This window comes from Rhamphochromis longiceps, linkage group LG10, assembly GCF_057381845.1.
Source record: "Rhamphochromis longiceps isolate RC_006_pf linkage group LG10, R_longiceps_female_GT1.1, whole genome shotgun sequence".
NCBI lineage: Eukaryota > Metazoa > Chordata > Actinopteri > Cichliformes > Cichlidae > Rhamphochromis > Rhamphochromis longiceps.
Window position 1 is genome coordinate 17068225 of NC_140566.1, and position 14948 is coordinate 17083172.

The following is a 14948-nucleotide window of genomic DNA, read 5'->3' on the forward strand; positions in this document are numbered from 1 at the left end:
AAAATATGTTGGTTGTAACAAGCGGTTATTTGAGTTACTGTTGCCTAATAAAATGGGTGGTAAGTGTATAAAATTATCTAAAAAGACTGAATGTCAAATGCTATCCAAGTTACAGGTGCCTGAACACTCTTGGGACAATGCATTACAAAAACATTCTTTAATAAAACACTGAAACCACAACAGCTTCTGCTCCACGGTGAATAACTTCTTACAAAAATTGTGAACATGCTTCACTTCATTTTTCTGTACAGTTCCATCTGATACACATGGTACAGTATCAAAAGGGTTTGGAAAGGTGAAACAAATTCTTCTATGTAGTTTATTTAAAAAAGAACTTTTGCTGCGTAGATGCATCTAGTCTTGTTGTTCTAACAGCATAACAATTATACATAAAGGTTGAGAAGGTGTGCTCTTTAGCTCTGCTCCAGATTCATCATTTTCTGAAAGCCTTTACATATCCTCCACACTCCATTTATAGGCCGCTTCCTGCACAGCCTTTTTATCCTCTGGTAGCGTTTCTGTTCAAAACCATTTGACCTGCAAGACACAAATAAAATAACCCTATTAATTATGATACGACAAGCTAAAAGGCCAAAGACAATCCATTCAATTAGGCGCAAATTTAATATAGACGTGGAAAAAAATGATCACAATTTCTTTACCATTAATGTGCAAAATGACAAACTGATGTGTGTATTAAAAACATTCAATATTAAACTACAGTTCTGTCCTCAACAGTTTTCCTCTGTCACCGATGCACAAACTCTACCTGTCAACTCCGTCCCAGCGGTACCCCGGTGGAATATTGAACCGGTTTGGAGGTGGAGCAGGGCCTTTATATCGAGGTTTCTCTACAAAAAATCAAAACAAACATACAAATAAATAAAAATACAAACAGTAGCAAAAACAAAACTGCTGCTATTTAAAAGCTTCTTACAAGGATTGACCTGGTGAAATAAAATAAAGTCATAAATAAAATAAAACATATGTAATGTTAAACATCTTGTGTTTTTGTGCCACGGTCCTTTTTACGCCTGAGCATTGCAGCCATAGGATCGCCTTCTCTTTCCTGTTCTCTCAACATGCGGTCAAGATCCTCAAGTGGCTTAAGGGCTTCGCGCAGCGCTTCCTTAAGTTTCTGGTGATGCATCTGGATCTGTGCCAACCTATACATACATTTTAACATAAACCATTGAACCACTTTTATAATTTTTTATGTGGATATAATCACATAAACTGTGATATTTGAAATGATCATGCACATTTACCTTTTTCCCCACTGAGCGTATTTCTTGTCTGTTGCCGCTTTTTCACCAGCTTTCTTTTTCTGTTCATTTCTCTCTGAATCCAGATCCCTGCTTTTGCCACTTTTGTCTCTGAAAATCGTCTGAGCGTTACGCGATTCATCTGGTCAAAGGGGATGAATGGGTAAGTATGTAGAAACTTCATTATTTAATTTTAGGACTAAATAAAATACGACAATATAGATGATAAGCTGAAATGAGATGCAAAGCTGTATGAAGCTCTTCCATCAATGGGTGTAAAAATATCTTAAGAGAGAAAAGTTGATGAAACCTTCAAGTGGCTGATTGTGTTTTTCTCTGCGTCTGTTCTCCTTTTGCTCTTTCCTTAGAATGTCCACAGAAACCAGGCCTGCCTTTCCACCAGATAGCATCCTTTGGCCCTGGTTATAAAAAAAAAAAAGACAATTGAAAAATATAATAACATTTGAGTGAAATCAGATTTGACATTAATCTTTGTTCCAACACAGTCTGCTTACCTGTGACTGGCCTGGCCTACGAGGTGGTGACAAATCTCCATCCGAGTCCCTTCCACTCGGTGGCTGCCCCCTGGGTGGAGACTGGTCAGAGTCTGAGCCCCGTTTAGTTTTTGAGGGCCTCCTTGGGGGAGATTGGTCGGAGTCTGAGGCGTTTCCCTTCAGGGGCCTTTTCCTCGGGGGAGACGGATCCGAGTCTGAATCATGTCTATTCTGACCCTTCTTAGCCACCGCTGACCGATGAGGATCCGGTGAGCGTTTTTTACTTAACAAGGATGAGCTGAGCTTGCTTTTGTTGGAGGCTGAATCTGACAAAGACACAGTTAATCTGTTAATTTTCATTTTGTAATGCCTTTTGAACAAAAATTAAATATTTATTATTAGATCAAGCTATGTCTTTAAAATAAATTTCAATTCAAAACTCATGTTAAATGGGTCTCTGCTTTTTACTTTTATTCATATGCCACACCAGATTCCACTTTACAATTTAAATGGATCACTCACCTTTACTTTGCATTTTTTCTGACTTTCCTGAACACTGTCTTGGTGGTGACAAGTCTGGGGAGTCATGGCGTCTTCTCCTGGGAGGAGAGACATCTGGAGAGTCGTGACGTCTTCTCTTGGGAGGAGAGACATCTGGAGAGTCATGACGTCTTCTCCTGGGAGGAGAGACATCAGGAGAGTCGTGACGTCTTCTCTTGGGAGGAGAGACATCTGGAGAGTTGTGATGTCTAGTCCTGGGAGGAGAGACATCTGGAGAGTCATGACGTCTTCTCCTGGGAGGAGAGACATCTGGAGAGTTGTGATGTCTAGTCCTGGGAGGAGAGACATCTGGAGAGTCATGACGTCTTCTCCTGGGAGGAGAGACATCTGGAGAGTCGTGAGGTCTAGTCCTGTGAGGAGAGACATCTGGAGAGTCATGACGTCTTCTCTTGGGAGGAGAGACAACAGGAGAGTCGTGACGTCTTCTCTTGGGAGGAGAGACATCTGGAGAGTCATGAGGTCTAGTCCTGGGAGGAGAGACATCTGGAGAGTCATGACGTCTTCTCCTGGGAGGAGAGACATCTGGAGAGTCGTGAGGTCTAGTCCTGGGAGGAGAGACATCTGGAGAGTCATGACGTCTTCTCCTGGGAGGAGAGACATCTGGAGAGTCGTGAGGTCTAGTCCTGGGAGGAGAGACATCTGGAGAGTCGTGGCGTCTTCTCTTGGGAGGAGAGACATCTGGAGAGTCGTGAGGTCTAGTCCTGGGAGGAGAGACATCTGGAGAGTCATGACGTCTTCTCCTGGGAGGAGAGACATCTGGAGAGTCGTGAGGTCTAATCCTGGGAGGAGAGACATCAGGAGAGTCGTGACGTCTTGTCCTGTGAGGAGAGACATCCGGAGAGTACTTCCGACTTCTCTTTGGTGGAGAGATGTCTGGAGAGTCATGCCGGGTCTTTTTGACAGGAGAATCCTGTCCTCTTCTCTTTGAAGACAACTCGGGTGAGTCATGTCGACCTCTGCTTAATGAGCCAGCCTCTGTATTTTGATGTTCTTTTCCATTTCCTTCCTCTGTGTCATCATTTTGATCCACTTTTAGGAGAGGAAGTAAAACTATAGTAAACAACAGTCTTAACTTAATATTGCACAAATCCCCCCCTACTTCTGTGACTTCTTATTTACCTCCAATTGCTTTCCATCTGTTGCTGGTCCTAAAAACTTCCATCTGTTTCACTTCCTCAGGTCGATCATCAATCACCTCAGCAATCTGAACAGTTAACAAGAGATTAAGTTTTAAAACAGAACTTGTTGACATAACAAAATTACCCAAACTACAAGCATACCCATTTAATACAATAGATTAGATTTCAGCATTAAGTAAATGGCCTGTATTTGTATAGCGCTTTACTTAGTCCCTAAGGACCCCAAAGCACTTTACACGTTCAGTCATCCACCCATTCACACACACTGGTGATGGCAAGCTAAATTGTAGCCACAGCCGCCCTGAGGCGCACTGACAGAGGCGAGGCTGCCGGTGTTCCAGATCTACTGGCGTTTAGATCAACTGGCGTTAGTCGAACAGATGTGTGGCAGACTTCCGTTTCAGGAGCTGCTACCTACAGACTAGCAAAAAAACGCCAAATGTGTCATCTGTGACACTTGTGAGGTTATCTCAAACACACTCCGTCAGTCTTGATGCTGTTGAACAACAAAATGTTTAAAAATGTGGCGAGTTTACCTAGGGTTATCCTCATGCGCGACGCGATCGCGAAAACAGCAAACAATTAACACCATGCCGATGTTGTTCACAGGACAACAAGAGTAAACGATCGGGAGACTCTTGTTGTCGTTATCGTTCCCCTCACACGGTTTGTTTCTCCGAATTCAGCGTTTTTGCTTCACAACTAAAGCGAGCAGTTTACTTTGTGTGCACTAACATGGACTCGAGTCAACCAGTGCCACCACTGGCCAAGTGCCACAGCCTACAGCCAGATCAACTTGTGACACACATCTGCAGCACGTCTGAATTCGTTTCATGCACATTTGTACCTTTCAATTGTGTCTGTTTGTGCGTCATGCAAATAAACCTTTGAAATGAATGAAATGACACTAATATTTCACTAGTTTTGTAACATCACATGTCGTTACCGTAGTCTGTGTCTTTTCTCTGCGAACAAACATTTTAGAGTTGGTTGTTATATACAGTCTGTATAAGTGTGGTTAATCTAATAAACATTTGTAAGGAGATGGCAGTTACTGTGAATGTACAGCAGTTACACAGTGATTAGTAATAAACAGTAAATGGTAAATGGCCTGTATTTATATAGCGCTTTACTAGTCCCTAAGGACCCCAAAGCGCTTTACATATCCAGTCATCCACCCATTCACGCACACATTCACACACTGGTGATGGCAAGCTACATTGTAGCCACAGCCACCCTGGGGCACACTGACAGAGGCGAGGCTGCCGGACACTGGCGCCACCGGGCCCTCTGACCACCACCAATAGGCAACGGGTGAGGTGTCTTGCCCAAGGACACAACGACCGAGACTGTCCAAGCCGGGGCTCGAACCAGCAACCTTCCGATTACAAGGCGAACTCCCAACTCTTGAGCCACGATCGCCCCAGTCAAACAGTCAGACAATGACCCTGACTTTCTCATTCAGTCTTGTAGATTGAATGCACCTTCTGTGGAAAGTGGTACCACACAGTGTGTGTGGACTTCCCCTGTGCAGAAGGCGACTACAAATGTTGTGGGTGCTAAATAAACAGAAAAAAGTGATCCCTGTTGTCTTTGCTTACTGATTGTTTTCAGTGTTGACAAGCCACATTGCTGCCATTGCATCTTTCAACATGTTTGTGGGTAGATTTGGATGTACCAGGGGTAAGTGCAGCCACTCAGCCTCTACTCAATGTCATCATAGCAAGTTAATCTAGTAGTGGGCTATGGTATTTGGCCACAGGTGGCAGCAGTGGACTGACCTCCATTTGAAACTGCTCCAGCTGCTGTGTGATAGTGGATCTGCTACAAATTGAAGATCATATGGAAGTTTTGGAAATTAACCCTTGTATTATGTTGAAAAACAAAAAAGTGACATTGATTTTGTTGCGGGTCATTTTGACCCATACTGTGTAAATCCACTCAGAATTGTCAAGAAACTGCAATAAAACAATAGCACCTTTATTTTCCATCAGATAAACATGTAGAACACAGACATACAACAGTGACTTTCCATAACTATTTTAGGAACAATTTGGTTTTTTGTTCTTACAAACACGTATTTTGAACTTGCCCAACGTTCTCAGTTTTTCAATGCTCAACATTTTCGATTTTGTCCACATGATGGACAGAATGTAACTGTGTGCTTTCTGCAGATGTACTTCTTGTATTTCTCACAAAAAGTGCTTGTTTTCAAACAGGAATCTTCCTAACTAAGATTTAAAACAAAAGATTTCTACGTCTCCTCCAGTCTCACAAACAGAACCAATCGACACACCTGAGTCACTGACTTTCTTATATCCACTCACTCTCACTGGCTCTGTTTATTACTAATCACTGTGTAACTGCTGTAAATTCACAGTAACTGCCATCTCCTTACAAATCTTCATTGGATTAACCACACTTATACAGACTGTATATAACTACCAACTCTCCAGCCATGTTGATGGATTGCCTATATTGGCTGGAAATATTAATTTCCAGAGAAAGGACACAGACAGACGATGCTTACAGGATGTGATGTGACAACACTAATGAAATATTGACGTGTCATATTTGTCCAAGGCGTATTTCATTGTTATGGAAAAAGAGAATATTAAAATCATGATGACCAATTGGAGCAGTGATTTCTATGACTTTGTGTATATAATTTGGAATTTTGTACAAATGTAGGCCAATAAGGAATATATGATATCATTTCATTCTTTTCAAACAGACACAATTGAAAGGTACAAATGTATTTTGCATGAAACACTGGGTTTAACAAAAACAACAACATTATCAGTACCCTCAGGTGAGGAAGTACCTTGTTCATGTGTGGTGGCAGCTGGGGACCTATGAAGCCAACACTGTTGTGAGGCATGGTGGCGATGGTGCCTGGGCTCACCACCGGCTGGGGAGATGCCTGACCAGATATGCCAGCGTTATGGTTCAAGTGGCTGTAGTCCCCAGTTTTTCCCACATCTGTGCACCTGATGACATGGAAAAAAGAATATTAACCATGACAAAGCATCAACATTATAACATTAGGTTATAATAATACATTTTCTACAAGAAAAGTGAGAATAAACATGTCTACATTATTAAATAATGATGGGAAAAGTTCTACTGAAGGAATAAGCCTAGAATGTTTAAAAATACCGATGTTTACTCACTTGATGTAGAAGAGGACATAGGCCTGCTGGCTGAGAACAGTGCTAATGTCACTGACTGACACGGACGAGTCATTCATCTGAAACCACTGCTCATTGCTGGCCTGTGAGACAGAATGAGAGAGATGTGACACAGCAGATTCAGTTTCTGAATTGAATTTGAGCTAAAAAGAAGAATCTTATGGTTATATAGGGGTCTTTTTTTTCTTTCTTTCAATGCATACAAAGTAGTTTTCTGCTGAAATGTGTTGTTTATGGTGTTTGTTTGTTTGTACTACGCAACAGCAGCATTCAAACAGATTCGGGCACAGCCAGTACCTTAATATAGCAGAAATAGTGTCCAGTATGACAACTCAATCCAGAGTGAACCAGCACAGCATACAGCCTGTAGAGCTGGGGCTCCCCGTGGGACTGCGACATGAAGGGCCGCAGATCCAGATGCTCCAAATACTTCACATCCTGATGACCACCAAACAAAAAAATTCAAACATTACATGCAAATATCCTGTTTTATAATAAAACAAAGCATCTGTCATGTATCTTTATGACTTAAGCAGACACTATTGGCCATTTGCCTTTGTGATTTTGCCTCCACTGAAGTCTGCAAAGCGTTTGAGTGAGATGGTGAGCACATTGGCGCTGCGATGGATTGTAAATCTTTTTGAGGCCGTTACCATTTTGTTGCACCTGAAGGAAACAAACATTCAGCTTGTTGACAAAAATCACACCTAAACACTAAAACTCATCATGGTTTGGCATCTCTTTGCACATATTCAACTCTGTATATTTTATATATTTTATTATTATTATTATTATTATTATTATTTTATTTTTTTTTTTTACTATTTAATTTGTAAAAATGTGTATACACACACACACACACACACACACACACACACACACACGTAGGAAAATATTTAGTATACACATCCGGAAATGCATACACTATTATATATTGTACATATATTTATTCGTTTCAGGTTGGCCATTCTTGTATTTTGCTCGTTTGTGTTGTTGTGTTTGCACATCTCTGTTGCTTGTGGGGCTCGCACACAAGAATTTCACTCGCATGTGCTGTGCCAGTGTGCCTGCACATGTGATGTGACAATAAAAGTGATTTGATTTGATTTGATTTGATTTGATTTGATTTGACTTACTTGGTGCATTTGTACGCATTTTCGCCACCCAGCTGTTCTGGCTTGACAAACTGCTCCAGAGCTTTGGAGACATTTGGAGCAGTCTATATGAACAGAGAGAGAGAGGAAAAACCTCACACTCCATAATGCAGAGAATACATAGTAGCAACGTCACTTTGAATGTTGTCCAATTACCTTAATTTCCAGAGTGATATCCAGAAAAGGGTCAAATGTATCTGAGACAGCTTTGCAGTTTAAACATTTAACTGAAACAGAAATCAGTGCTATGAGTATCACACAAGCTGTAAGACATAAAAAGACAAATAAAAGAAAAATAAATCAAACCTTAAAAAACAGTGACTTACCTCTGGATCTTAGGTACCCGCCAAACACTTGATGGATGAAAGAGGTTGCCTGCGTTTGCCTGTCCAATCTATAATAAAAAGATAAAGCACAAAAGTTAACTAATAAGGACAGTGCAACAATTAACTGACTGACCATTTATTTTTTAGCATTTTGGAACCAGACAATCACTTTACAGTATTCAAGTAGCAGAAAAGACAATAGGAGGAATTGGAGCACGATTAATTACTTAAGAGGCCATCTGCTGCTACACGGGAAGAATTGATTTGATGAGAATTGACACTTTAGGTTCTTAAAAAAATAAATGAATTAATAAATTATTTTTAGGAGTCTAACAAGAAGCACAACACTCAGCCCAGTGCATCTGTTAAACGTGTAGTTTTGGTTAAATGTGCACATAGACTTCGAAGCTCTATAGTAACACATAGAAAAACCTGGATTTTCTGAATTTTGCTGCTGCAATAATAGCACTAATGCCATTAGGGTGAATAAGAGATGACCTGAGGGGTTGAGTGCTCCTGCTCACACTGCTTACCCTGTTGCCTCAGAAGAAATCTATACTAGACACTAAGTCTGGCAGCTCTCTGCCATAATCCCAGACACCTGTTTTACTACACGTTTAAGCCGCTTCTGATCTTTTCAAGCCCTGTTACCAAAACAAGCTACCACACCCAGTGTAAGAATACTTTCTGTGTTGGAGCAGTCAAGTTCATTAAAAAACTTGATATAATAATGAGGTATTATATCAAGTGGCTTGCCTAGTATGTAAACTGAGGTGTCAGTCAGGCAAGAGACTGAGGAATCTGCATTTCTGAAAAATACTCTCAGCAATTGAAGCATTAATAGTTAAAAGGAACTAGTATAAACTGCACTTCCTGAAAAACAGGATAAAGGATTTATTTCATATTCTCCTACTGTCACGGTGTTACCTCTACGTAGCTAATTATGGATCTTACTACATAATAAAGTGCAAACACTGTCAAGCCCAAGTAAAAATATTTTTGTGTGTTTAACTTGTTTAGAATGCATGCAATGTAAAATGACACTCACTTGGTTCCAGGTAAGCAGGACCTTTGCATAGCATCCACTGTGCACCGCAGGAATTCATGAGCATCTTCCTGGCTTCCATAGCAGAAGTGGTTTGCAATCCCTGTGTGAGGGGAACGAGGAAAAACAGAACCAAAAAACAAAGCAGGAGGTGAATTATTGTAAAGGATACCACAGTTAAATGCAAGTTTACACTTATTTAAAAACAGAATTCAAAATCCCTCCAGATTATTTCCCTCCAAAATTACAAAAGGTAAACAGTCACACAGCGCCTCCTATCATTAAAATATAGGTAAACACTTTGCACAGAGCACAGCAACAACAGTCATCCACTTACACCCAAGCTCATTGAGTACACCAATGGGCTTAATGACATTCCCAGAGTTGGTAAAAACCTGAATGATGTGGTTTTGCATGGTACACATCATACAGAACCCTGGCTCATGACCTGCAGCAGAGACAGAGACAAAATACTGAGTGAGTAAGGAGTGATACAATGTGAGAATCAGCGCAGGACTGCGTAACACCACTGTTGGTGAAATAAACTTACATGTTTTGGAGTGCTCCCGCGTCAGCATGTAGTTTGCTAAAGGAGGGGTGTAGCTGAGACACTGCAGGGCTGAGTTGAGGAAGCAGGTGTTCCCCATGTTCTGGAGGCCTGCACCAATGAGGTGAACCTGGGCCCAATTTAGGCTGAGCCGATCTGGTGAGAACAGCACCTTCTGGGGCAAGTCAATTCCATCGCCACTGCTGATCACTGACACACAGAGCCACAATTATTACTAAAAATCTGTTTCAATACATTTTATAAAGGAGATAATTTAATGCCACCTTACTTATACAACCACACACTGGCACATGGCAAAGTCATGTCAGGACATCACAGTAATAGCTACAACTATTAACAGTTATATAATGTGATTCTGGCCACTGTGAAAAACTCCTAAACAGCCTCAGGAAGAAAGATAGGACAATTTGCCTTCTCCTTTGTTTCTGCTAAACAAGTTGGGCTGCCGGTCTTTATATAAAAACAGCAATTGCATCACGAGCTGAAGTGACTGATCATGCAAAGCTGGATGCATTACATAACTGGATGAATGAACGGAGAAGGGAAGCAGCAACACAACACCCACAAAAGCAGTTGTCAAACTTGTGTGAAAGCAGAAGCAAAAAGATTAGCTGTACGTTACTAAAACCAATTCTGACAAATATGGGTAAATAATGGCTAAAAAGTGTGGTTCCATATTTGCTAAAACTGGTTGGAAAACTATTCTGTCTGACAATAAAAATCTTCAAACAGCTTAAAAAGACATTTTGAAAAAAAGCCAGGCTTTGCTCTGACCTTGGTCCTTGGGCTGGTCCTCAGAGGAGGGTGTACTCTGAGGACCAGCCCCTTGGTCCTTGGGCTGGTCCTCAGAGGAGGGTGTACTGTTGTACACAGCAGCTCCAGGTCCGAGTCCGGCTGACTCGTGGTCAGACTTTTCTGAAGATCTGTCAACTATGGTCATTGTTCATAGCTGCATTAGGAACATAGACACATACGTTTATGAACTGAAAACAAAACAAAACAAAAAAAACAACAACAACTCATTGTTATTTTGGAAAAAGGGAAAGGGAAAGAAAACTTAAATACTACATCAATCCTACACTGGTTAGGTAGCAGTACAGTGAGTTTGGACAACAACAACTAAATACAAAAGCCACATTAACAGATTATACCCAATTTCGCTGTGCAAAAAACTGCACAATGACAATAAAAAGCTCCAAGTCTCTTATAGCTTATAGTTAAATAACGCTATATTAAACACTGCCCTCATACCATCGCCTAAACTTTCAGCAAACAAGTATCAGAAATTGTGTTAGATTGGATGATTTGTTTACATTCAAAAACAGACTAGCATAAGTGAGAGCCAAATATTAGTTTTTGACCGTTTGTTTTTATTTGAATCATCTTGTCAGATTCCTTTTAAATAACAAACACCAGTAGACAAGAGTAACTTTCGACATCTAATTTAACTCTGTCCAACTAACAAACTTAAAATATCGACAAAAATTAGTGTTTAGAAAACTCAAGAGGGGAAATGCCAGATAACCCACTCGACCGAGGAAATTTCCAAGTCGGAAGCACGTTTACAACAGAAGCAGCTGTTCCCTCCCACCTGCTCTTACAGAGTGGCTCACATTGGCTAAATGACGGCTGCTAGGCCTTTAACACGCAGCGTCGCAAAACCTCAAGAAAACACACAAAAAACCCTGATCATATCAGACGGAGAGCAAGTTGAGAGCTTACCAGTCTTGTCGAATTCCGAGATGGACTGACGCGCACTTAAAGAAGATGCAAAAACCATGGAAACCACATAAACATATTTGTACATTAACATAAAGCTGTTGTACACACACACACACACATATGAAGAGAGAGAGAGAGTATGCATAGTATGCAAACGGCTACCAAACAGCCATCATAATTCGTCATACAATGAGAACAGAACAAATCAACAATTGACAATGACTAATTAATATTAAAATCTGTAATATAATGTATTGTTTGGAGTTTAGTCCGTTACTGTTACTATTTTTACCATTTCTTCTTGGAGCAACTGTAATCCACATAATTTCCTTAGGGATTAATAAAGTATTTTGATTCTGATTGTTTCAGGATGACCTGCCATTATCCAATGACACATCTGCTTACCTGTATCTTTTGCTCGTTTCTCCTCCTCTTCTTTTCTCTTTTTTCTAAACTGAGGACCTGATGGCTTTGAACTTTTCTTGTCCATCTTCCATTGGTTTTAATTTTGCACTGCAGTATGAACACCCATCCCTCAACCCAAGGATCACCACAACATGATCTAACACACCTTTCACAGATTCACTTTGTCTAGGGTGCATTTCTGAGATTTCACACAACCCAGGATTCAAATCATGAATACATAATGGGCTTGGATTTACATCATTATGAATGAAATGCGCTCTATTTGGAAGCAGCCGCCCCCTCCTCCCCTTTCGGTTGTGTGTGAGACTTTAAATCATCAAACTGTAAATTTTAAATTGTTATTGATCCCTTTATCCCTAGTCCTAAAGTGTATATTTATTTTCTTACTCTTCTTATATATATTGTTTGTTTACTTGCACTGATGTAACTGGAGCTTAGTCGTCTCCTTGTTCAGTCTGACGTCACTAGCCGTGTCTGGACCTAAACTCTGCTGCAGGTCCATATATCAAACGATAACTATGGCATTACTAAGCGTTGAAAAACTGTCTAAAGTCTTTCATCTTTAATAAAATGATCAGCGTTCTGCTCTACCAGGTGTAACAATTGAGTTTAACATCCAGGCATCCATGAAAACGGAATTTATGACATTTAACGGAGTTAGAAGTTAGCAGGGAGTTAGCTCGCTAGCTTCTATCTAAATACAATATAGCATGTCCTGACTGCCGGGTTTTGGAAACAAATGAAAACGTACAGCTCTGCTATCACTTCCAACATAAATGAAGACAGAAAGCTAAACAGCAGTGACGTTTGTAGGGTTACTGAAGTTGGGCTAGCTGGTATATAATGATGTGCTATGTGACCGCTAGCAACACAGCTATGTTAGCATAATATAAACAAGCTAACTTTTTTCCCACTCGATAAAAGTTAACGTGAGTGTTCTCGGTGGTCAGGAACAAATGTAATCGCATGGCAGGATGCTGTAAAAGGACCAAACTTCAGCCAGGAGAACAACTGAGATAATCCATCCACAATACGAGGTTAGTCATTCATATACTGCTGCATGGGCTGGGCTGCAGTTACATTCTAAGGTTTTAAAAACTGAGCTTAAATAAATGATTAGCGGTAATAAAAGCCGAGGGAGGTCAACAGTGATCACTGACTGTTTTAGGAGCTTTTTGAGATTAAATAGAAGAAAATACAAAACATTAAACATGTTAACAACACAAAAGCCATATTAAACGCAGATAGGGTTGTCAACTCCCTGAAAAATAAATAAGGGACACCTCGTGGCCAGGGCCGGGCGACCCAGTTGTCTTCACCCTTCCCAGTGTGGTGAATTTTCTAGCTCTTTTTTTGTGTGTGAAATTATTTTTTTAACCATTTGACTTGAAGTTGATTTAAGTAGATGCATATTCTATTCTTTGTGATATGAACACATGTGAAACAAATGATCATTTAGCCATTTATTTTTAGCTCAAAATGACAACATTAACACAGTAAAACAGGTCTCTTTCTTAAACAGAAGCCTGTCATGCTTAACTTTTGAGAATATAAGTAAATCTTTCTTTAAAAGCACTCTGTCCTGCTTAACTTAAAATAATAGAAAACAATAGAAAGAAAAATATTCTTGTAACAGTGCACATTTAGTGCATTTAGTACAATTGGCTTCAGTTGAGGTATTATTTCAGCTTTTCTAATGCTAATCAGCTGCTCCTGTTTGTAAACCCGCTTGTTCCCATGATTACGCATCATAACTCATCATCATTATTCATCTATGTATTACTTTTATGTATTAGTCATCAATTTGTTGTAATCATCTATCCTTGCAGTTGTTTATTACACAAAATAAATTATATTATCACACTTCTGGCCACATAGCGCTGATATTCACTGCACATGCCCATATTAACGTTTTCCAGCCAGGTGTTTTCCTTTTCCCATTCTTCCCTTTCTCTGAGGGGAACAAACATTGCTGCTCTAATGCTGGGCTCACACTGTGCGATTTTTGGCCCATTTTGAGCCGATTTTTGAGTGATCGGACCGATTTTGGCCTTCATCGTGCGTCGTGTAGTATACGTGGGGTAACGAGAAGTGATTAACACCTCACGACCAGCTCCCGATCATCAATCGCTCGTGAGGTTCTCACCACAGCCGCTCACACTGCTCGCGCGCAAACGTAAACGTTGGTGAAAAAGACGGCGCAGCACGGCTGTGCAGCGTGTGATCTGGACACAAGCGATGGAGGCACAACTTGTAGAACTTTGGAAAGCTCATCCGAGCCTTTTCGATGTGGCATCACAAAATTATCACAACCACAACAACCGTGAAAATAGTTGGATTTACACTGCTGCTCAATCACAGCTGCCTGATCAATGTTTTTCATTAGCAATTTAGCAAAGTTGATGGTAGTGGTGTGTCTGTGTGAGTGAAAGACAGAGAGAGCGAGCGACAGATTTTCTGTTATAACCTTCATGTTATGGAGGCACAGTGTGAGCACTCAGGTCCCATCAGAGCATCGGGCCGTATAGTGTGAGAGTACATCGTGACATACGAACTTCTAACCCCTGCGAGTCAATCGTGCAGTTTGAGCAGGAGCTGAATAACGTGACTGAAAAAAATCGCACAGTGTTTGCCCAGCTTTAGGTGTACTGTCATCCGAGACTTGCACCGCAGAGTCGGCGTTTGTTCCCCTGTTGGCCATGCTTCTTGTTGTGGTCATCTGTTGTCTTCCGGTATTTTCTCCGCAAGCGACCTTTCCTCGACCAATGAGATGAGCGGTAATCTGAATTGTCATACTCGAATTGTCATAAGTGTGCTGTCAGCTCATTGGTCACAAAGCAGGAGAGGGGCTGGGAATTATGTTTTCAAACAAAGTGTTAATTCCATAAACATTTATAGACTACTTTTGATTCTCACTGTATTACGGGACAAAGTGCGTCCCTTATTAGCTCAATACGGGACGTGTACTTTTGTTTCGAAATACGGGACGATTCCGTATTTTAAGGGACGGTTGGCAACCCTAAACGCAGACTACTTTAGGCCCGGAAGTAGGATTTG

At 40.7% G+C, this 14948-nt stretch overlaps 1 protein-coding gene across 2 annotated transcripts; it reads right to left on the reverse strand.

Moving 5' to 3' along the window:
* Positions 1-142: 142 nt before the first annotated feature.
* Positions 143-10950, reverse strand: LOC146660629 (uncharacterized). 2 transcript variants are annotated; one of them, XM_085420594.1, is made up of 18 exons: positions 10518-10950; positions 9726-9932; positions 9513-9623; positions 9179-9278; positions 8131-8198; positions 7961-8031; positions 7787-7869; positions 7205-7316; positions 6948-7088; positions 6633-6733; positions 6284-6449; positions 3440-3524; positions 2282-3349; positions 1781-2085; positions 1576-1684; positions 1269-1407; positions 770-1166; positions 469-537 (listed from the first exon to the last, which is right to left on the reverse strand). In XM_085420594.1, exons 1-17 carry the CDS (start codon positions 10681-10683, stop codon positions 995-997), a joined length of 3204 nt encoding a protein of 1067 aa, XP_085276720.1. In that variant the 5' UTR covers positions 10684-10950; the 3' UTR covers positions 469-537; positions 770-994. The 2 variants fall into 2 exon arrangements, with proteins under 2 accessions (XP_085276722.1, XP_085276720.1); XM_085420596.1 differs by lacking the exons at positions 7787-7869; positions 7961-8031; positions 8131-8198; ... (2 more) ...; positions 9726-9932; positions 10518-10950 and having other exon boundaries at positions 143-537; positions 770-849; positions 1001-1166; positions 7205-7326.
* Between the last annotated feature and the right edge of the window lie 3998 nt (positions 10951-14948).